Source organism: Lethenteron reissneri, chromosome 32, assembly GCF_015708825.2.
Source record: "Lethenteron reissneri isolate LAM-NWPU_2019-01 chromosome 32, ASM1570882v1, whole genome shotgun sequence".
Classification (NCBI taxonomy): Eukaryota; Metazoa; Chordata; class Hyperoartia; order Petromyzontiformes; family Petromyzontidae; genus Lethenteron; species Lethenteron reissneri.
The window spans coordinates 2965345-2989789 of record NC_083810.1 but is presented as its reverse complement, the minus strand read 5'-3'; the positions used below and the strand labels follow the sequence as shown (position 1 = coordinate 2989789).

General features: G+C 51.4%; 1 protein-coding gene across 7 annotated transcripts in view; it reads left to right on the top strand.

Moving 5' to 3' along the window:
• The first annotated feature begins 3681 nt into the window (after positions 1-3681).
• LOC133349890 (polycystin-1-like protein 2) overlaps positions 3682-24445 on the top strand; it is an 85588-nt gene continuing 64824 nt past the window's right edge. For 6 of the 7 annotated variants that reach the window (XR_009755996.1, XR_009755995.1, XR_009755994.1 and 3 more), the window contains exons 1-5: positions 3682-3751; positions 4346-4428; positions 4746-4890; positions 5391-5572; positions 23681-24000. Coding sequence is in view for 2 of the 7 variants with exons in the window: in XM_061563723.1 (XP_061419707.1) it covers positions 4362-4428; positions 4746-4890; positions 5391-5572; positions 23681-24000 (714 nt within the window). In the remaining 5 variants the exon portion in view is untranslated. Of the gene's footprint in view, positions 3752-4345; positions 4429-4571; positions 4891-5390; positions 5573-23680; positions 24001-24445 lie in introns of those variants that run through there. The other variant, XM_061563724.1, reaches the window with a different exon arrangement.

Genomic DNA, 24445 nt, shown 5'->3' with positions numbered 1-24445 from the left:
GTGCGTCGTTTTGTTGGGTTTACGTCCTACTACCGTCGGCTCGTTCCGAATTTTGCTACCATCGCGAGGCCTCTGCACGTCCTGACGGCGAAAAATCAGAGATTTACATGGGGATTGGAGGAGGAGCAGGCATTCAGAATCCTTCGGGATTGGTTGGCGACTGCACCGACCCTCGATTATCCTGACTTTTCGTTGCCCTTTATCCTGGACACTGATGCCAGCGATATGTGCATTGACGCCGTTTTGTTCCAGTGCAAAAATGGCGTGGAAAGGGTGGTAGCGTATGGTAGCCGTGTTCTCTTTCTGGCAGAGACTCGCTACTGTGTTACACGCAGGGAACTATTGGCAATCGTCCATTTCGTTCGCCAATATCGTCCTTACCTCTACAGCAGAAAATGTATATTACGCACTGACCATTCTGCCCTGCAGTATTCCTTAAAGATTGAACAACCGTCTGGCCAGCTGTCTCGATGGCTTGAGACATTGCAGGAATTCTCCTTTGGCATATATTACCGTAAGGTTCTCGCCATGGTAATGCGGATGCGCTCTCCAGGTTGCCGCAGGGGTCCCCTTACGCATGTGCGTCAGGCACAAATCGGTGCACACGTCTACCTCAGCCCCCTCGGCCTGTCATGTCCGCGGTGGCGGATTCCACGTACCATGCCAGCCCGGGGCCGGCTGACAGTGCGTTGAACCTAATGCGCTCGGTGTGGATACGCGAGCAGCTGTTGGATGACTCGTTGGTTTCGTTGCGATGTTGAGCTGACGGCTCGCGGGTGGCCTCGTCCAAGGACGACTCCCAACAGACAATCTTCCAGGACGGTCTATTGATATGGAGAGACGATCTGTTGGGCCGTTGGCGTCTGGTGGTTCCCGTCGCGCTTCGACACGAGTTGATTCGGGTGCTGCACGCCGAAAAATTGTTGCACCTAGGCGTACAGAAAACCCTACTCACGCTGCAGAGTGATTACTTTTGGCCCGGCATGATGGACGATGTTGCCAAGTCTATTCAGGCCTGCCCCGAATGCGCTCGGCGAAAACCACCGCACCAGAAATATATTACACCCTTGAAATTGATTCAGGTTACGCGACTTAATGAACTGGTGGCTCTCGATATTCTTGGGCCGTTTCCTCCTACCGCCAGGTGTAATAAATTCTTGTTAGTGGGGGTGGAATATTTTTCACGTTGGCCGGTGGCTTGGCCCTTGCCTGATCAGTCAGCATCGTCCATCACGGATGCATTTTTAAACGGTTATGTGATGGACAAAGGTGTGCCGGAACGGTTGCTTACGGACCAAGGCCGAAATTTCTCGTCTAAGTTGCGGCGTAATGTGTGTGATGCCTTGGACACCAAAAAGATACAGACTTCGCCTTACCACCCGCAAACGGACGGGATGGTTGAGCGATTGAATCGTACCTTGTCTGCTATGTTCTGCCACACTGTAAGCGAGAAGCAGGCCGATTGGGATCTTCACATTCCTAGCGTGCCCTCTGCCTACCGTATGGCCCCGCATGCTTCTACGGGATACTCGCCGTTCTTCCTCATGTATGGTCGGAAGAACGTGCCACCGATTGGCACACAACTGGGAGCGTCCGCTAAAGAGCCCGTGCAGACCCTCCCCGAACACGTCCGCGACTCTGATCGCCGTGTCACAGAAGCGCAGGAGGCGGCACAAATTGCCACGTCCAAAACCCAGGCCCTTAACGAGCGATGTGCTCATCGGTCGCATCGCGACATGCTGTGGGCTGTGGGCGACCAGGCCTGGCTCCATTGCCCACAGGTGCTGGTGGGTACTTCTCCCAAGCTGCACAGGCATTGATAGAAATATGCATTCCTCAATGTGTACGTATCCGGGCGGGTTCGCGCCGTTGGTACGTCCACACGTCTCGTTTGAAACCCTTTTTTTCTCCGCGCGTTGATTCTTAATCCCCAATGAGTACCCTGCCGGGGTCTGATGCGTCCGATATGCTACCTCAGTTGCCGGTTGAACTCCCAAAGGGGCCTGTTTTGCCTCCCACAGACTCACAGACCCTGAACGCCCCAGTTGCTGACGACCCCGCACCGGCTGGGCCTTCATCTGCTGCAACAAGCGCTGATTCCGCCAAGCGCTGATTCCGCCACTTTTCCGCCTCCTGCTGGGTTTCAACCAGCGGGGCCTCATGCTGCTGCAGGAGATGGACCGGTGTCGTGTACCCATACCAAATCCGTTCCCTTTTGTTGATTGTTACGTTTACTTACCTTGCGTTCGTTATGTATCTTGTTATCGTTGTTGTTATTCTGTTCATCATTCCCGGTGTCTCTCGCATTATGCGCTTTGCCTCGTTCCTAGCCGGGACGGCTAGTCTTTTACACGGGGGGGGGGGGGTGATTTAATACGAGAGTATACCGATGGTCGCCGATCGGTGGGATAGGCTCCACCGCTTCAGCCATTAGCCAATTAGGTACATGGGATGAATTAGGCCAAAGTTTAAGGGCAGAGCTCAAGGGTGCTCGTGGGTAACCATCTAGAAGGTTCGTGAGGGGGCGTGGCTATAGGCGGGGCTGGGTGATGTGAGAGAGGGGTTATAAGGGGAAGCAGGAAGAGGCTCGTGGTCAGTGTGTGGAGTCTGGAAGCAGGACCACGTCTCGCGCCTCCGGAACGCCAGCGGCCACGTGGCGGTCCAGAGGCTGTTTCCTTGCGCGCCGTCTGCCAGCGGGGAGCGTGAGCAAGCCGCGCGCGGGACAGCAACAACTTACACCGCAGAACGGGGAGCGATCGGTGTCTATGTGGAAAGAACGCGGAGCTGTCCAGCCGTCGAGAAATAAATAAATAAGAAGACACGAATCCAAGATCGTCGTCGAAGTGCTTTATTACACAAGTCATATATTTGACAAGCATAAATAATCTAATACACAAAAATAGCAATGCCCGTGGTTTAAAATACATTTCAAACAAATCATTAATTTAAAGTGTTCTGATGCAACTGCATTTACCACATTCTTATACTGTATAACAAATTTCGCACATAACTAAACAATAACTAAACAGCTCCAAATCAATTTTAATAACAATTAAGCAATAAAATATAATCATTAGTAATTCCAATGTACATTTACTGCATATTAAGCACAATCTCTAGAAGACTGTAATCAAAATATTAACATGGAATTTATTGTACAGGCTGATGGAATCATTTATTACAAACTAAAATAATTTCAACAATGTAACTATGCCATTATATTGAAAAGTAATGTCTTTACACATACACAAATAATCCTTCAGTAATTTTCCCAAAAAACTCAAACGTCACATACGTAAAACAAAATAACCATGGTCTCTTTTTCTAAGCTCTTACAACCGTCTAATTTTAAATACATGCTTAACCTATTACCTATCTGATACTTAATGTGTAGGCCTTTCACCTGTGCTCAGCAACTGTGTTGAAACAAATAAAAATTAAAATATAATGCATCACCTTTGGTATTTATTTTTGTAATTGTTTTTGAATCATTGTGTGTCATGCAACAACATACCGCTCATTTGAAATGTTTATTTTGAGATATTTTCTTTGTTTGGAGTCTGACATGGTAATTATAGAAGTTGAAAAGCAAAAATATTTGTTTAAGACATGACCAATTCAATGCGGCACGCTAGTGTTCAGGTTTCCAATATATATCCAAAGAGGCTGACGATCCATTGCTGAGAGGCCTGCTTGTGCACTGAGACATTTTGTAGTAGGAGTTTGGGAGCTGAATTCCTGCAGCCTTGTGGTAATTTGACGGGAATTTTCAACTTGGGACATTTGTTATGAAGCGAATATTTAAGATCCATGTCATATTGTTCATTCGAGTACGTTCTCACTCCAGCGTTGTTTCAGAAATCTGAAAATAATGACCTGTGTTAATGCTATTAAATGTACTCAACAGCTCATTGTCTGTTATAGATTGTCAATGGGCCCAATCGTGGTTACGTAAAGACTCTGATCTGTAGCTGATATGTATGTATGTTGAACTTCTTTCGCACCGTACGTAGCCAACCGTGCGAATCGAAAGTGATGTTATTATACTTTTTAATTGAGGCGAAAATAAATAAAGTTCAACTCCATTTCACGACGTCTCTGACCAATACGGTATGGGGAGGCCTTCATCCTGCAGTGGATTGCCAAAAGGGCTGTAAGCTATCTTTATTTAAGAATCGGAGACAGGAGTGGTTTTCCATGCAATACTTAAATTGTATTTAGAAACTGTATGATGGCCGACTGATATGAATGTATTTCGAAGAATCTAATTTTGCAATGGTTTTTAATTCACATTGCTATCCACAATTGCAAGCTTTATACTCATTGTTTATGTGATTTACTTCAGGTTTTTAAGTACAAAAATGAAGCCGATTATTTTCTTTGTAGTTTTGGTACTTGCAAGTTTCACTTACCATTCCCAGCTTACAGGTAAGTTACATTTACTAATGAATGACATGCAAGCAGTGATCAATGTTTTTCTTTAATGTAAGACTAAACGTTTTTTTAATATTAAACACTCATCTAGATGTATATTTGTAAATGTATATATGTCAATATGTGGTGGTCTTTGATTCCCAATTTTATGACCTGCCCCTGACCTTTTTTTGTTTGATAATGGTCGTTAATCATCACAGTAACGATTAAAGTGATGCAATAATAATGATAATTTCTGATAATTGTTGACATTCAATGAGGTATCCTTGTGATGTGGTCATAATGATGAATTACATATATTTACATTGCAGACGGAATAACACATGTAATCACCAAACTCAAGGGATCAATCGCCAGCCCCAACTATCCATATGATTACCCATCTCTGTATGATGGCTACTGGGTCATAGTAGGACCACCCGACTCTATAATAACACTCACCATCGTGGACCAGGCGTAAGTGGCATGCTTGAACTGTTTTAATGATAAAGTGTCTATTTATAATGAATATGTTTTAACAATAAGTCGTCATGATAAAGCAACCATACTCTTGAACAAAAATATACTCGATAACATGTATTCCCAAACCAAGAAATGCGCATATGATGGTCCCTTCATAATTCAATAGGAGCAATGTAACCCATTCCTATGTGGGATTAGTCAAATATTGCTACGTTAATGTTTTAATATCTAGAAATTAAATTGATATTCTGTTTTGTTGTGCACAGTATAGTTTATATATAAAGCATATTCAAACAGAGAAAGGGTCTGAATTAATGGCATTGCGGATGATAGGAGCGTGGATGATCAGAGATTTGCAGCAATTGGAAAATTGATATACACATCGTTTATAACGGAATTTTAAGTTAAACGTATTTTATTCCCTTGAAATGACGTTGCATATCGTGTTGTTTGCATGTTGCCTCATTAATGTTATTCTTTTTTTATACATGCAGAATCGGGTGGTATGATTCTATGACCATTTATGAAAATGATATTGCCTACAAATACCAGTATTTTGGAAATGGATATACACTCAAGAGTATTGGTAACTCACTGATTGTGCATCTAGGAACTAGTTTGTTCTTCAATAATCGAGGCTTCTATGCAACCTATACCGTGACAGTTTATCCAGATGGTAAGTTGTTTAAAATACCAAACATTTACAAAATAGGAACCTGTCTACACTCAAAACCAAATAACAAAGTAAATATTCAAGATAATGTCAATATATGCAGTAGTTGATGGTAACCAATCTGTTACCGCCACCACTAAATATGGCCTTCTGCAAGGCTATGTTAAGGTTTCCAACATTAATACAATCCACTCATTTGCGGATGATAGAACATTTAAGCAATACGTTACATTTAAGTCACAAGCTGAAAGTAATAGTCACATTTAGCTGCCCAACTACACTATCAGTCACCACGCACAGATGCTAATGTGTTTCATATACCCTCCTCCACCCGACACAGCCAAATAAATATAACTGTCACGTGGCCAAACATGCCAATGTATTACATTTAACAATTTGGTCCGATGTTTCGCTGGTAGTTGCACCCATCAACATCAGGTGATTGCTAGAATTACGGAACTCTAGTCCAGGCGTGGGACTCCAATGGGTGCCGTACTGCCACCAACATGCCCCCATAGGCGAGCAGAAAGTAGCAAGAAATCATGACTAGAGGTGTATGTACATATTCTAATTGTAATATAATGGAATATTATATAAATTATGTTACGTATGTAAATGTGCTCTTTAGTTCTTTCGGTAAAGTCAAATGGCCTATTTCTCTCTAAAATTTACCAAGCTGTCATAGGTCCATTCGCTCTTTCTTTCCCCCGCCCGCTTCGGGGTGAAATTCCACACATCTCTATGTGTGTCTCTGTTTGTCGAAATTCACACTTAACTTCTAATTTTAGTAATCTTTGGAGATCGTAATCAACCAGGCTATGTGTTAACTGTGTGTTAGCTGACTCTGTGTTGCATTACATTACATTTCCAAAAGATTTGATACACATTGTTTCTCAAACTATTTCTCTCTCTAAAATTTACCAGGCTCTCATAGGGCCATTCGATCTTCGTTCCCTTGGTCTCTTCGGGGTGGATTCATTGCCATGCTAATTTCTCTGCTTCAGCAGCTGCCCCATCAGACCCACCTCTCTCTCTGCCCCCCCCCCTCTCTATTTAAGGCCTTGACACAGAGGCATTGGGTCTCTGTGTGTCTATGTTGTGTATTTCTCTCTCTGCTTGTGTGTCTGTCTGTGTCTCATTGTCTGCGTTTTGTCTCTCTCTCAAATTTAGTTCTTCCTGATGACGGCTGCTTGTGTTGCAATCGAAACGTCGTACTCTATTATTTAATCTATTTTTTGTCTATGTGACTTTACCAAAATAATCAAAGAGTCATTCCTGCAGTCACAAAAGCTTCAAATCTAGTATGTAAATGTAGTGAATTCAACTGAGTCGCAGATGTTGTTCTTTAGAGGCAACACTTTTATTGTAACATCAACCCAGTAACAGAAAGGGGTAACTGCCCCTTCACCAGATACAGCCTAGGGTGGTGACCACCCAGCTAACTATTCTATGCGTAGGAGTTACAACTACGAAGGGTCAGATTCTCACTCGGGTCCCCGACCACGTGTTGATGCCTCGTAGAGCTTCCAGCTTGTAGACGTGGAGCTTCCAGCTTGAAGAACGAATATCCCCGGTCCCTCCCAGCGAGTGCGTGATGCCGGGCGCCCAGGGGAGGTTGGCTTGCTCACCCTGAAGGTCCTGAGGGGAATATGTAAATGTTCCGCCAAACCCGGCTCCTCACGGAGAGCAGTAGGTCAGGTCGACGGATCCTCCACACTCGAAGCCTGCGAAGCCGGCATGCGCGGCCGTGCAGGGGACGTCAGTCGTGCAGCACTTGGGGGCGGAACAGAATTGCTCCGCTGAGGTTGCAACCCCGGCTCGTCGGACACATTCGACATGTGGAGATGTCCAGAGCAACAAGTTCGTAGACGCGCGATACAAGGATCGATTGCAATGGGGGTCGGCAAGGTTTCGACGGTGGCTTCTGCCGAGCGCACTGCATTCACCCTTTGAGAAAATCATCCACATCCCCGGACATTGCCGGCCAATAGAAATCCCATTTGAGCGTAGCCAGCATCGTCTGCACGCCTAGGTGCAAGAGACGCTCGTGCACTGCCCAAATGACCTCGCCTAGCAGGGCAGTGGGGACAACTATGATATAACGGCGCAGCCCCCCATCCCAATGCATTAGTAAGCTGCCCTGCAGAACCACCGAGGTGATGCCCAGTCGATCAGTGCCCCCATCAGCTTCCCTCATACAATGCCGCAATTTGAGTAGCGAAGTGTCTTCCGCCTGAAGACCTAATCCAGACCAAGGACCGCGTCTCGTGCAGCCGGAGCGGCGCCCGTCCCACCTGTCGCCGCATCAGCAGATGCCGCGAGAGGATGGGGTGAGGTCATATCAGTCAGTTTACATCACCCGGAACCTGAAAAACATGCACAACCTACGGTCGTTGGTAATCGCGACAGGGCATCGGCGTTCGTATGGCGAGAACCCTTGCGGTACATAACATGGAACGATAAGTCCTGCAGGATCACTAGCCAGCGTGATAATTGGCCTGACGGCTGATCCACACACAGCGCATATTGGAGCGCTGCAAAATCGGAGCGCACCTCAAATCATCTGCCGTACAAGTAGGGGCGATATTGCTGCATGAAAACCACAATGGCTAGTAATTCACGGCACGTAACGCAATAACGCAGTTCGGCTGGAGACAGCACTCTACTGTCATATGCAATAACTCTCTCCACCCCATAAACAACCTGCGACAACACTGAACCAATACCGGTATTGCTAGCGTCCGTATCAAGGACGAACAGAAATGAAAAAATCGGAAAACGCAGGGGAGGGGCGTTCATTAATCCATCGCGGATGTCACGAAACGCCACCTCCTCTTTCCCCAATTAAACTTATGACCCTTAGCCGATAACGGGTGGAGTGGTTTTGCAATTGATGTGAACCCGGCAACAAAACGGCGATAGTAGGACTCAAAGCCGATGAAACTGCACACCTCAGTCATTGAGGTGGGAATCGGCCAAGTTCGAACGCACGCAGTCTTCTCCGGGTCGGTCGCAATACCCGTTTCGTTAACAATATGGCCAAGATACCAAACCGTTTTCTGGAGGTGACATTTCTGAGGTTTAAATTTAAGGTTAGCCACAAGCATTTTGAGAAAGACAGTATGCAGACGGAGCAAATGGTCGTCAGAAGTGCGGCTAAAGACGATTACATAATCGAGATATATCAAACAAGAGTCCCATTGGAGACCCGCCAGGACCAGTTCCATTAACCGTTGGAATATGGCCGGCACGGAATGGAGCCCCATAGGAAGGCCATCTTAGGTCATGAGACATCATCAAGCGGCAACTTCCAGAGCCCGAATAGGAGATCCAGGTTGGAGAAAAAACGTGCCCCCGTCAAGGCGTCCAGCTAATCATCCATGCGAGGCAAGGGATACGCATCCGCACCAGAGACATTATTAAGTTTTCTAAAATCGACACAAAATCGTAAGCTACTGTTGTGTTTCTTCACAAGCACAATCAGAGCTCCCCAGGGACTGGTGGATGGTGAGATGATGTCTGCAGCCAACATCTTATCAATGGCCAGCCGAACATGTTCCTTCTCCAACGGGCTCAGCTGGTAGGGATTCTGTTGGATAGGGCCCGCGTCGCCCGTAGCAATGTGGTGACTCAGTAGCAACGTGCATCCAATACAAAATTTACCCTTGCTAAAAATATCCAAAAACTCATGTAAAAGCATCAGCTTCCCTATCTGGTCCGCGGATAAGTTACCACTTTCATCGCACAGTTTGTCAATCCAACTTTCATCCACATCAAGGGATTGTCGAGTGTGAGGCTCAGCACCCACATTCCCAACGACACCCACTTCCGGGCGTGCCGATGATGCATAAGTCAACACCATACCCTCCTGGATGACCGTGGTGTCCAAGCCAGCATGAAGAACCTGAATAAAAGACTCCTGGTCGTTAGACACTATCGTTTGAGCCGCCACCAAAGTCAGTTCGCGACTGACCTTGTTGGAAGGACCCAAAACAATTCCAGTCTCCGTAGCTCCCAAATCGAGCAGCTTCCTCAAGTGGAGGAGAACTAACATCTGCGCGCCAGGAGGGATTCTCACCGTTCGGCGTGTGAGAGCCTGCAACGTAGCGTTGGCCATACACAATCGTGTGGGGGAAGGCAAAAATGCCATACGACAGCCGCATGGCAAATCCAAACAGCCACAGTCAATGAGGAATTTCAAAGGCATCCTACCTAGGAAAACGGTTCCAAGTAAACATGGAACAGCCAGGGACATGGAGTCAAGAATGTGCCCAGACAATTTAATATCAGCGATGCGCACCTCGCCTGTTATCTGACCGATAATACCAAATGAGCCGTCGTCAGTGGCGAAACACGGTACTTCAACAGGGTCTAGAACCTGACACTTGGGTGGCAAAATATTGTAAATTAACTCTGAGATAATAGTTGCCGATGCACCTGTGTCGACTAGCATCCTAATTTCTACACCCTCAATAAACCCAAGCATGGCAGATGAACCCGCGGCCGCCGCTACCACTCGATGGGCCAGCTCCGATCACTGATCTGGTCGGAGCTGATGAACCTCACGATTACGCATAGGACTCCCCCGTACCGACGCACAGCCAGGACGCGAACTGAAGTGCTTAGATGGGTGAGATGAGGCCAGAGGTCGAGTGTGGACTGCGTTGCAACTCGCCTTAGGGTGTAGGGAAGCGAAGGATGGCAGCGAAGCTGGAAGACGCCATCGTGGTACATGGCAGTCCAATAGCACGTGCCCCGGCAGGCCGCAATTGTAGCGGATGACACGGCCGCTTTTGGAACGAGATGACGATCTTGGCAGCTGCAGCGCATCCGTCTGTCGCGCGCCACCGTCACCCCGGTCGCCACCACCCCGAGTTGACGCGAATCCCGACAGGGGCTCCCCTCCATCTGGCAGCCCTGGCTCCATGCGGGACACGGCACATGTCACCAGCGCCCTGTCCCGTTATAGAAGTTTCTGGGCTTGCATGCACTTAGCGACTTTAAGAAATTAGATGTGATCATCAATGCGTCCATTCCATCGTGGTCCATTTTAGGAAATATGGCTTTCGCTAGCGCCAAAAGCGCACTACGGAAGGTGAGGGCCGACTCTCTCCCCCTTCCGTCGCGTGGCGAATTTGTGGCGCGTATTTGCCGAAGGCTCGTAAATAGACACCATCTGGTCGAAAGCCTGTGTGAGGGTGGACCGTTCCAGTGGCAGGATGGCGAGATATGCCGCAAGGGCGTTGTCGTCGAGGGCGGTAGTCAATGCCCACAGCGCCTCCGCCTCCGGCATTCATGAGGAATCGCCGCTTAAAAGCCACCTAGTCGCCACTGGTAGCCACAAACTCATTAATGAAAGGAAGCCGATGTTGGAGAGCTGGGAAGTCCATCGGCGCTGACGGCGCACCTTCAGTTTTGGTGGACTGCGCACTCCACGCCGATGACAAAATGGTGGCTGAAAGCGCAGGCTGCGCCGCCGAGTTTCCCGCCTGCTGCGAAATGGCGGTGGAGTCGCCATCCACAAGCAGCATTGCCGCTCCTTCCTTCACTGGTGAGACCACTGGATTGATCTTTGCGAGGAGCGAAGCTGCAGCATGGAGGAGCTCTGCGAGGTGACCGTGCGCCTCCTGGAGGGATGCCTCCATTGATGACGAAGCGACGAGCGGCCGGCTGGCGCCCTGCTCCGCCGGTAGCATCTCCACCACACCCTCCAGAGCTGTAGGTGGCACGAGGTCCTCATCCTCGCTGTCCAACATCCTGGTACGTGGTCTGCGACGTGTAGAAATAGTCTACTGCTAGCTGTATAGACTAGCATGTAGGCCACTTCCGACATCAGTTGTAGTGAGTCCAACTGAGTCGCAGACGTTGTTCTTTAGAGGCAACACTTTTATTGTAACATAAACCCGTTAACACAAAGGGGTAACTACCCCTTCACCAGATACAGCCTAGGGTGGTGACCACCCAGCTAACTACTCTATACGTAGGAGTTACAGCTACGAAGGGTCAAACCCTCACCCGGGTCCCCGACCACGTGTTGATGCCTCGTAGAGCTTCCAGCTTGTCGACATGGAGCTTCCAGCTTGTAAAATGAAGAACCCCGGTCCCTCACAGGGACCCACCTTATATCCCCTGGGTTGAAGCCGCTCCGCTTTTGGCCCCGCCCACCTTCGAGCATTCTCGCTACCTCTCAATCTCTCTCGAGAGCTCTCCCCGGACATGTGATCACCCCCTAGCCCCCCCACCTGGGACCCCCTCTGTGGACACTCCGGATCACGTGTCTATGGGGTCAACCAGAGTGCCATGGCCCAAGGCAACCCTGCCCGTGGGCTGATACTCTCCCACTCCCCCTGGTGGGAGACCGCACTACACGCGTTGCGTGGTGCCTGCGCTATCCCAGCGCTCACCAAGCCCCGCTAGGGTTGGTACTACACCCACCGGGTGTACGCCTCACACAGCAACCAACCCGGTGCTGTCTGCGATGTAGGGACATCGCATGCCACGGCCCTCTTGGGCCGGCACCATACAGTGACATCCCTGATGTCACTACATCAATACAAATGTACATATCTACATATATCTACATGATGCTACAGGCGTAGTCAGAGTTAATGATACAAAATGATTAATAATTAATAATGTAATAATGTTTTAATTAATGTAATTAATGTAAATAAAGACTTGATATTGTGAATTGATTACAACCAATCGTTGTTAGATTTGTTGAAATTACTTGTATTTGTTGAAAAATTTGGATCACCGGTCATAGAAAATACAGATCACTGTAATGGGTGGAGTAGTTTGTAAGATAAAGCATACGGCAAAAGAAATTTATGATTTAGCAAATCCGAAGTGATTTTAAGGGTTGATTTTTTTTAAAATCTGATGCCAGCATAGTCTATGAGAGGCATAAATATATCAGTTTTCAAATGTTGCTGTGTGGAATATGACAAACAGAATGTTCTATACAAAGTCCCAATATTAATCGATCATCCAGAACTCGCCAATTCACTCCAATCACTCGGTCACCAGCAGTCAGTTTCCTTCTCAACATCACTCATAACATTGTTTCCTCTATCCATACTTTTGGAGGCTACCAGACTACTTCATCTAACAATATAAAATGTCATAACAATGTAATTTTTCCAATTGTATTTAACCTCCTCAAAAGTAATTTGCAAATAAATAATATCAGTAAGTTCTGTGCAAAACTAGTTACTACTGGCCAATACTAATTAGAGAAGCTATGGAAATTGAGAGAAATTAAAATAATTGTAACCGCTCGGATAGCTGGACTTAGTGCTGCTTGGAAGCGAATCATCAAATTAAACATTGTTTAAATGCATGCCGATACAGGCCACCATACTTCAATAGAGATTACCGTTGGTACGACTATTTTAGTACACAAAATGGACAGGAAGTAGAAGATAAATGGGCTCCCATAATGTGGTCATCACATCTACGCCTCTAATTAAGGAACGAAACAGGTGGACTTCTCCACAAATCTGGTTGTCGCCTAAAGAAACTAGTTGCAATTATCTTCTTGGTTCTTTCGGTAAAGTCACGTAGAAGGGAAGTAATAAAATAATAAAATTAAACGTATTAAAATAAAATAATTCTCACGACGTTTCAGCTACAACGCAAGCAGCCGTCTTCAGGTGAAGAATGAGACACTGCCAAGCTAGGAGCTTATATATAAGCTGGGTTGGAGGTGGAAGAAGAGCGCCTTAACAAAAAGAATGTGCATATCAAGAGGAATTTAGCATATTCATGGCAAATGCGTAGGAGGTGGGCGGGGGGGGGTTCAAAGTCACATTATGCCCATGCATTATGCAGCATCAGCAGCACCAAGGGAGGGTGCAGGGAGTAGCATTAACAAAGGAAAGGAATGTTAATAGTATGTAGCTGCAGTTACTAAACAACCACGTAGAAAACTAAAGTATAAACTATATAAAAAACTGAAGTATAAACTGCATAGCATCATCAGTATACTTACTATACTCTACAATAAGGTGAGTTACTAACAGCAAGTAATACATTACAATTCTACGTCGTAAAAATTATATAATATGCTTCCATCTAAACTTTATTCTCTTACATCACACGAGTATACACCGTACTATATACTGCCATAGATAAACCCAACATTAAATTATATACTGTATTGCTATAAACCACCTACATTTTAAAATAACACTATGTATTATTCTACCCACCCTAATGTGTATCACACTGCTATATGTTTACTATACAATTACAATACTATATATTACTTTGTACATTGTATTAAGCATATAAATGTTATACTATTTGTTATTATACACTGTACCATTGACCGTCGTGTCAATGAGTGAGTCGTGGGGGGAAAACTTGCAGCGGAGCAAAGAATCCATTCCCTGCGGAGAATACAATGCAAGTGAGTGGAACGCGGTCTGAACATCACCGTAAACGTGAACACAATCAGTTAAGATCCGAAATGGTTTATTATGTCCTTCCAATGATTGCTAAGCCAGAATCCATCTTTTCGATTGAAATTGTCTCTGTGTTTGTATATGTGGATCGCCTCATGAACGAATCTCTCATGATAGCCAGATGGCTTGCAGAGAACCTCTGTCTTGGAGAAGTCAATGTCATGTGAGCCCACTAAGTTGTAACAGTGATCTGCAACGGCTGAGGTGTTTGTGCGGGGGTCGCTAGCCCCCGAAATCCCTCCCTCGATAATGCTAACGGCCGGGCTAGCATCATCAATCGCCCCCCCACTGCTAAGCGAACCGCTGCTGAGTTCCTCACCCATGGTGTGGGAGCCGTCGCCCGAGGATTCCCCTCCACCGCGGGTCCGCGTAGCAGGCATGGTTAATTACGTACGCGCACACCCACACACACAGCTCCGCACGGCACTCACTCTTGCGCCGCTCTGCGCCGCGCTGGTCGCTCACGTTACGATCGCGCACCTGGGGTACGCCGATTTCGCACGACGAGAACTTACGCATACACCGTACCACACGCGTTCACACTTATAACACGTAACGAGCACACGCAAGCGGGGCACACGCCGACACAACGACTCAAGTTGCCGCCGCCGTGCGCGCGAGATAAACCGTACAACAATGCGCAGCCGATTACGCGCTCGAGCACACACAAGCTCGCACAAAGCCAACAGCTTCACTGCGCACCGCGGTTTCGCACACGCGAGCGGGGTGCACGCCGACACGACGACCCGTCCCCTCCCGCACTCGCGCGTGCACGTCAACACAAGTATCGTGCAAGGACGACTCTCCTCTCACACGGCTGCGCAGGCACGCCAACACACAAAAGTGCTCTCCCCGGGCGTTAACACACACACCTCCGTACCCGCACCATCGTACAGAGACCACGGCCTTTACGCATACAACGACCCCACACCCGCGAACTGCAGTGCACGCCAATACCACGTTTAAAAACACCCAACAACACGGTTTTGTTACTACGCTCGAGACTTTATTAACCCTTGTTAACCCACCGAGCCACCCGTGTGTGTGTACGAGCCAGCAAGGCGCTTCCAACCCACTCTCTAGTGGCGTGCAGCCCTATTCTATGCTGCGCTCTCTGCTACACCGCTTTCCTATTCGTCCTTACCCCGAACTAACCTTCTCCTACGGATCCCACTCTCCGCTCTGAGGTGTTGTAAGGCGCGCAATACGATACCGTCTGTAGTCCTAGGTGACCTTGCGGCGCTCAGGTCGTCCTGCAGACGATCCTGCGGCTCGCCCGATGATTCCCTCGTCGTTGACCCCGTGTCACTACTCCAGAAGAAGAGAGTCCCCTACTGCCCCTGCGTTTTCTTTTAAACTATCCACATCAAAGCTAGGCGCCCCCGTCCCGACCGCCTTGGTCTCTCGACCAATCCTGAGCCTAGGATTTCCCGCCCTTTTGCGATCCCGCCGGCCTTTTGACCTTTTTGCTAAGCAGCAGCCCCGGGTCCTGATCCTAGCTATCTGCCTTGCTGACCCGTGTTTGTGTTTGTATGCGTTTCTAACTGCGGGGCTCTCTGAGCTCGCCGTGGTCGTGCGATCTCAAATCCGCCCACGGCGCCGCAGTGTTACTTAGCCTGGGAAGGGTCCTGTCCAATTCCCTGGCCCTGAGAAACCGTGGGGTAACCCCCCGAGGGGGCCCTCGGGTGAAAACTCAGGGTAGGTGACCCGACCACAAGGCCCTACGTGGGTGCGGGTGCGTGCTTATGTGGGGGGGGTGATGGGGGGCAGTGCAGTGGTGGAAGCCGGGCGGCTCCCTGGCTCGGCAGAGCGGCCCCGTCATTGTGGCACCACATAGCCCCCCGGGGTGCCAGTCCCCGTCCCGGGTTGACTGGAACACCTCGCCTGGGTTGCCCCCACGAGGTATCGCCGCGGGGTCCGCGGGATTCGCCCGGCCCTTGTGGCTGGCCTCGGGGGTGGCGGCTCCGTCTCCTGGGGCTCCGGCGGTGGTCTCCTCCTCCATTCCAACGGCTCCCCTCGGCCTCTGGCACCTGCGGGCTGGGGAACAAACTCAGAGGCGGTGGGGTTTAAGGGTCGCCGTCCTCGTCGCCCCCGGCTCCGCCCGGGGCCCCTCGGAGCCCGGGGCTCCGTGGGGCCCATGTACTGCGCGAGGCCCCCGGGCACGGGGGGTGGGGGGACCCCGGGGTTTCGGGGTACTTGGACGGCGGGGCTCCCCCCCTCGGGGGCTGCTCGCCACGGCTTCAGTCGGCGGATGTTGACCACCATCTCCCGGCCCCTCTCTCCTCCCTGAATCAGCACCGTCCATGGTGAGATCTGCCGTCTCACAATCCAGGGTCCTCGCCAGTAGGTGGTCAGCTTCCCCACCTGTCCGGCACCGACGCGGGGAGTGTACAGCCACACCTCGGAGCCCGCAGTGTAGAAGGGGGGCTCCATACGGGGTCGGGCGCCCTGCTCTTGCCGCTGGTGCGCGGCCTCTCCGTGCGGGTAGGCTCGGCCCCTGGCCCCTCGCAGGGTCTCCAGCAAGTGCTCCACGGGGTGGCTCCCTTCCTCCCGTTGCGGCGGAGGGACACCGAACAGCAGATCTGCGGGCAGGCGAGACTCGCGACCAAACATCATTAGGAACGGAGTCTGTCCTGTAGAGGTGTGAACGGCGGTGGTGTAGGCGAACAGGGCATAGGGAAGGTGTTCGTCCCAGTCCTGTTGATTCGCGGCCGCCATGCGTTTAAGCTTCCCGGCCAGAGTCTGGTTCATCCTCTCTACCATCCCGTTCGCCTGGGGGTGATACGCCGTGGTTCGGTCCTTCTGGATCCCGAACTCTCGGCACAGCGCCTGAAATAGTTCGGCCTCGAATTCACTACCCTGGTCGGTAATGACTCGTTCGGGGATCCCGCACTTAAGTACGTAGTTTTCCACGAAGGCCCGGGCCACTACGAGGGCTGTTTTATCCGGGATAGCCACCGCCACGGGGTAGCGGGTGAAGTATTCCACCGCTACGAGAATATATCGGTTGCCCCGGTGGGATCGTGGAAAGGGCCCCTGCAGGTCGATTCCGACCAACTGATTCGTCCGACTGACTCGGAACGGCCTCAGGGGTACCTGGTACCTCGCCGGCTTTTGCCCACACTGCTGACAGGCCTGGCAGCCCTGCACCCAGGCGGCCACATCTTGCGCCAATTTAGGCCAGAGATACTGGCGACGCAGAGTCTCCCGGGTGCGCCGTTCCCCATCATGGCCCCCGAGCGGGTGGTCGTGTACCAGTCGTAGTAGTTGGGGTCACACATGGGCGGGAACGCAGATGCACCCCGGCTGCCCAGCGTCGGCCAGTTCCCTCACCACCCCGTTTTCTACACACAACCGGGCATACAAACCGCTCCAGGGTCCTGGTAGTGCATCCTTCTTCTCTCGCAGTGCCGCCTCCACCGCCGCCAGATCCGGATCTCGCTGCTGGGTCTGTCTCAGCTGCTCGTCGTTTAGGCCCGGGAAGGCGCAGCCGACGTCCTCCTGGATCCGTCCGATCGGGTCCCGAGCCGCGGGTCCCGCGCTTGCCGGGCGGTCGACGGGATCCTCGGTGCCACCTGTGAGGGTCTCTGTGGCGCACACTGCACTCTCTCTCGCTGGGGGGGGGTCAGTGGCCGCGGCTTCTCGGGGGTCCGTTGCCTGCCGGCAGCGTCCCCCCGTGAAACACGGGCAGGCCTCCTCCGCCCTCGTCTCGGCGTACACCGTGGGTCGCCTCGACAAGGCGTCCGCGTTTGCATGCGTCCGGCCAGCCCGATACTCGATTTGCAGGTTGTACTCCTGCAACTGCGCCAACCACCGGGCCATCTGCCCCCGCGGCTCCTTGAATGTAAGAAGAAACTGCAGAGCATAATGGTCAGTGCGTACGCGACATCTCCTGCCGTACAAATACGGCCGGAACTGTTTGCATGCGAAAATCACGGCGTACAACTCTTGGCGGGTCACGCAATAGTTCAGCTCGGCCCCACTCAAGGTCCGGCTGGCGTACGCGATGACTCGTTCCGTCCCATCCTGTACCTGTGACAACACCGCGCCCAGCCCGCTGCTGCAGGCGTCGGTGTCCAAAATAAAATCGGTGGTAAAATCGGGGAAAGCGAGGGTGGGGGCGTGGGTGAGGTGGTCTTTGAGAGTGGTGAAGGCCGTCTGGCAGGCCCCCGTCCACTGATAGGGGTGCTTAGGGGAGGTGAGTTGGGTGAGGGGGCGTGCAATCTCGCTGAATCCCTTTACAAATCGACGATAATAGGTGGCGAGCCCCAAAAATGATCTGATCTCCGTCAGATTCCTTGGCCGTGGCCACTCCACTACGGCGCGTACCTTCTCCGGATCGGTGTGCACGCCTGCCTCGCTGACGCGATGCCCGAGGTACCCCACCTCGCGTTGTGCGATGTAACACTTACGTGGCTTGAGCTTGAGATGAGCCGCTCGCAGTCGCTGGAACACCTCTCGAAGCCTGGACCAATGCTCAGACAAAGATCTACTGAACACTATCACATCGTCCAAGTAAATCAGGCACTGTTCCCACTGCAAGCCCCGCATCACCAACTCCATCAACCGCTGGAACGTCGCGGGCGCGTTAGTGAGTCCGAACGGCAACACTCGAAACTCAAACAGGCCCATCGGGGTGGTGAATGCTGTTTTTGGCCGATCCTCCTCCGTCATCTCCACCTGCCAGTAACCGGACGCCAGATCGAGGGTGGAAAAATACCGCGCTCCTGCGAGACTGTCGAAGGTGTCGTCGATGCGGGGTATGGGGAAGGCATCGCCGAGCGTGACTGCATTTAGTTTACGGTAATCGACGCAGAACCGGGTTGACCCATCCTTTTTCGTTACTAGTACCACCGGGGCTGACCAGGGGCTCGCCGAGGGCTGAATTATGTTATCGCGAAGCATGTCCCCAACTGCCTCTTTGATTTGGGCACGTTCGGGTGCGCCCACTCGGTACGCAGGGAGTTTGATGGGTCGGGCTGCACCGGTGTCAATTTGATGCTTAACAAGGTCGGTCCGACCCACGTCCGAGTCGTGTTCGCTGAACACGTCGGCATACTCCCGCAGTAACTCGCGCAGCCGATCGGCCTCTCCCTTAGGTAAGTCCGTTCATGGTACATGTAACGCGTCGAGCAGGGGAACGACCTCGGCTCGGGGAGTCGGGCCGACTCGCCAGGCCAGGTCCTGCTCACCCTCAGGACGACCGGGGTCCTCAGCCCAGAGTGCGAACACCGAGTCGTTAGAGTGGCGTGCGTGCAGGGGGTGTACTGTGGCTATCGGGGTGCGCCGTCGCAGTATCGCTGGGGTATTGTGGGGGTTAAACATCCGCATAAACAATCGGTCCCCATCTGCGTTTACCAACGTGGCGGATCCCACAACCCCATACCGTTTTGCCAACTCCGGGTGAGGAGTTAGCATTACCTCCCCTGATGGTCGGAGCGCGGGGTCGGTGGGGGATGTTGCCACCGGCACCAGCATCTCGGTGAGCGGGCCGATGGTGACTGCCGTCGCCAGGATAGCGGCCACAGGTGCAAAGCGGCGGCGCGTTGGTTCTCGTCCCAGGAACGGTATCCGCTCGCCGTTGCTCTCCATGGTGGCGCATCGCTGGCGGGGTTGCACGTTGAGTCCCAACCGTTCTAGGAGGTCGGTGCCTGCGATACACTCGTGACACAACGCACTCGACACGTAGAACTCCTGCGTGCACACCTGGCTGCCTATGCGGACCTCTAGGGTGGCTCTCCCCAGCAGCCCCATTCCGGCTCCGCTCGCAGTGTGCAGCGCGCGGTCCGGGGCCTGCAGGTGACGCACGTCGACCCCGATCGCGCTGCAGTGCGCTGCGCTCACAAGCGAGGCCACCGCCCCCGTGTCCAGTAGGATGCGGGTACGCACTCCGTTTACCTCCCCTTCCACCAGCGACGTGGCCCCCGTGATCCCCGCCACCAGCTCCCGCAGCCAGTCGCCAGGAGTCACCGTTTCCGTGGGCGTTGTTGCTGGAACCTGTGTGGAGATCACTCGCTCACCACTATTCTCATTATCGTCTATTTGTATCGGGACCGCGTCGATTGCACCCCTAGTTGGTCCGCTCTCTAGGGGGCGTTGGAGTTTAACCCCCGCGTCTGTCTAGCTCGGGTGATTTCCGGACAATCCCTCACTAGATGCCCTCGGCGATCGCACATATAACATGCCCGGGGAGGGGGGGCGGTTCCGTAGCGGGTCCCCTGTCCGCTCCCTCCCCCCCCATTACGCCGCTGTCCACCCTCCGCCTCTAGTCGGGCTACCCTCCCAGATAACCCTCCCACCGTGGCGCGTAGGTCCCCCATTTCGGATCGGATGGTCTCAACGGAGGATTGCAGTTTGGTCATATTTTTATTTGCTTCCTCGCGTACCTGGGTTACCCTTTCACCTACGTGAGTTACCCTCTCACCTACTTGGGTTATCATATCTCCCATGCCGGCCTGTAACCCGGCTACCCACCCCGGGGTCGTCTCGCTGGGTCTCTGTGGCTCTCTTTCCCGGCCCCTTACCGTCCTCGCGAGCTCCTGTTCCTCCTCCTCGTCTTCCGAGAGCAGGCTCGCAATGGCGCGCTCTCGTCCCAGCCCCCGGAGCTGCGCGCGTTCGCTGTGAATTCTTTCACACTTACGTGCGCGCTCGACAAGGGTGTTAAAGGGAAGACGTGGGCAGCTTATGTCTGGCTGCCACCACGCCGTGCGAGACAGGTACCGCTGGATTTTCTCGGCGGCCAGTTCCTCAATAACATCAGTTGCGTACCCCGGGCGTGCGATCTTTGTTAACTCGTGCACATCCTCGGCGTAATCACAGAGATCTTCGCCAGGTTGGCGCCGGCGCGCCTCTAAGGCCGATTTTGCTTCCTCCTCGTCACGCGTGCCAAAACGCTGATCGAGTCGGCGCATCAGCTCCTCTAGCTGTGTCTGTGCGCTCGCGGGTAACGCTTCTACAAAATCGGCTGCCCGCCCATCAAGATTCATATTAAGTTGACGTACTGCCTGCGCGTCCGTCCATCCATTAATTTCCTTGGCCCCTAAGAGATTGCGGGCGAATGCCTTCCACGAAGGGGCCCCCCGGCCGGTAAATATTAGTCTTATTTTAGCGTGAGGTAACGCGGGGGTCCGTACCGCTTCTGACACCAATTTGCGGGGGTCGCTAGCCCCCGAAATCCCTCCCTCGATAATGCTAACGGCCGGGCTAGCATCATCAATCGCCCCCCCACTGCTAAGCGAACCGCTGCTGAGTTCCTCACCCATGGTGTGGGAGCCGTCGCCCGAGGATTCCCCTCCACCGCGGGTCCGCGTAGCAGGCATGGTTAATTACGTACGCGCACACCCACACACACAGCTCCGCACGGCACTCACTCTTGCGCCGCTCTGCGCCGCGCTGGTCGCTCACGTTACGATCGCGCACCTGGGGTACGCCGATTTCGCACGACGAGAACTTACGCATACACCGTACCACACGCGTTCACACTTATAACACGTAACGAGCACACGCAAGCGGGGCACACGCCGACACAACGACTCAAGTTGCCGCCGCCGTGCGCGCGAGATAAACCGTACAACAATGCGCAGCCGATTACGCGCTCGAGCACACACAAGCTCGCACAAAGCCAACAGCTTCACTGCGCACCGCGGTTTCGCACACGCGAGCGGGGTGCACGCCGACACGACGACCCGTCCCCTCCCGCACTCGCGCGTGCACGTCAACACAAGTATCGTGCAAGGACGACTCTCCTCTCACACGGCTGCGCAGGCACGCCAACACACAAAAGTGCTCTCCCCGGGCGTTAACACACACACCTCCGTACCCGCACCATCGTACAGAGACCACGGCCTTTACGCATACAACGACCCCACACCCGCGAATGCAGTGCACGCCAATACCACGTTTAAAAACACCCAACAACACGGTTTTGTTACTACGCTCGAGACTTTATTAACCCTTGTTAACCCACCGAGCCACCCGTGTGTGTGTACGAGCCAGCAAGGCGCTTCCAACCCACTCTCTAGTGGCGTGCAGCCCTATTCTATGCTGCGCTCTCTGCTACACCGCTTTCCTATTCGTCCTTACCCCGAACTAACCTTCTCCTACGGATCCCACTCTCCGCTCTGAGGTGTTGTAAGGCGCGCAATACGATACCGTCTGTAGTCCTAGGTGACCTTGCGGCGCTCAGGTCGTCCTGCAGACGATCCTGCGGCTCGCCCGATGATTCCCTCGTCGTTGACCCCGTGTCACTACTCCAGAAGAAGAGAGTCCCCTACTGCCCCTGCGTTTTCTTTTAAACTATCCACATCAAAGCTAGGCGCCCCCGTCCCGACCGCCTTGGTCTCTCGACCAATCCTGAGCCTAGGATTTCCCGCCCTTTTGCGATCCCGCCGGCCTTTTGACCTTTTTGCTAAGCAGCAGCCCCGGGTCCTGATCCTAGCTATCTGCCTTGCTGACCCGTGTTTGTGTTTGTATGCGTTTCTAACTGCGGGGCTCTCTGAGCTCGCCGTGGTCGTGCGATCTCAAATCCGCCCACGGCGCCGCAGTGTTACTTAGCCTGGGAAGGGTCCTGTCCAATTCCCTGGCCTTGAGAAACCGTGGGGTAACCCCCCGAGGGGGCCCTCGGGTGAAAACTCAGGGTAGGTGACCCGACCACAAGGCCCTACGTGGGTGCGGGTGCGTGCTTACGTGGGGGGGGGGTGATGGGGGGCAGTGCAGTGGTGGAAGCCGGGCGGCTCCCTGGCTCGGCAGAGCGGCCCCGTCGTTGTGGCACCACATTTGTCCTACCGTGTTTCAGGTCTGCTTTATGTTCACGGATTTGGTCCGAGACATGTCGTTTGGTTTCCCCAAATGCAACTGCTACCACAGAGGCAACTTAGTTTGTAGACGCCAGCGTACTGTATGTCTGGAACCACATCTTTTACAGACGGGACCAGATCACGGATTTTATGTACTGTGTTGAATCGGACCTGGATCTTGTGTTTAATCAGGATTTTGGAGATCTTTTTTGTGACCCCAACCCAGCTTATATATAAGCTCCTAGCTTGGCAGTGTCTCATTCTTCACCTGAAGACGGCTGCTTGCGTTGTAGCCGAAACGTCGTGAGAATTATTTTATTTATTACGTTTTATTTTTATTATTTTATTACTTGCCTTCTACGTGACTTTACCGAAAGAACCAAGAAGATGAATCCCTGCAGTCACGAAAGCTTTAAATCGAAATTTAGTTGCAATTACTGGCGAAACGCCATACTCAGATTGTAACTGTTGTAGCTTGGTTCTCCAACACACCGGTGTGCTGTACTAGTAACGTATTGGCATGTTCTGTTTACTTGACAAATCTTATTAATTGGCAATGGCGGGTTTAACACCACATTTATATATTTACGCCATTACGCCATCTAACCCAAAAAAACCTGTGTTATGGATGATATTAGTCGCGAAATCTTACGTGTCAAATCAAGATTAAATCATATCCTCAGGTATACATTATTTAAGACTCATTTGTAAAACAAAAAAGAAATGTTACATGCCAATGAGCTGCAACACTTTACTTTTTATTAAAGAAAAATGACCATGGGAGAGAGACCAGTTGTCATTGCAATTGACTGGTGTGAAAAGTAACGATGTTCCCTGTGCAATTTTAGATTACAAGCGTCCTATCGGACTGAAAATGGGCAACTTGTCGGATGCCCTGTTAACAGCCTCATCAGAATACAATGCCAACTTTTCATCCAAGTATGCTCGTCTGGACAACATGCTGGGCTTCTGGCGTCCAAAGTTCCAAACCTCATTTGAATACTTACAGATTGTGTTCCCGAGCGTGGAAAAGGTCACAGGATTGATTTTACAAGGGTCAGTGCCACAGGTGGATGCACGGTATAATTTAAATCCTAGCTGGGTGAAGGCCTATACATTGGACGCACTGAGCCCAGTGACCTTGCTTTGGTGGGCAATAAATGTGGAGGTGAGTCGTTGCTCAAAACACATTTATGGATTGTTTTATTCAAAGGTAGCTTTCAAATGACGCTTTAGCACATCCGTAAAACGTCCTTAAACTGCAAGCGCTGATAATATGAAGGCTGATGGTGAGCGAGAGTAATGAAATCAAGCCGTGTGCAGGTACTAGATATTAAGGATAGCGATAGCTTGGGGAAGCCTTCATTCAGCAGCGGGCAGATCATGGCTGATGATGAAAATTACACCTTCATTATGTTAAATGGTCTGAAGGCAGTATAATTGTATTTACTGCTGACAAAACATATTGGGGAAGTTGTTAGGAAGCAAGGAAGTGAATTTATGTAAAGTTACATACAGTGACGATGTGGCAAAGCTTGTGAATAAAGTAGTTGGCTTGGCTTCATGGTGTGGATTGTGCAATTAATGACGTAGTATTAACGCCATTTGTGTAC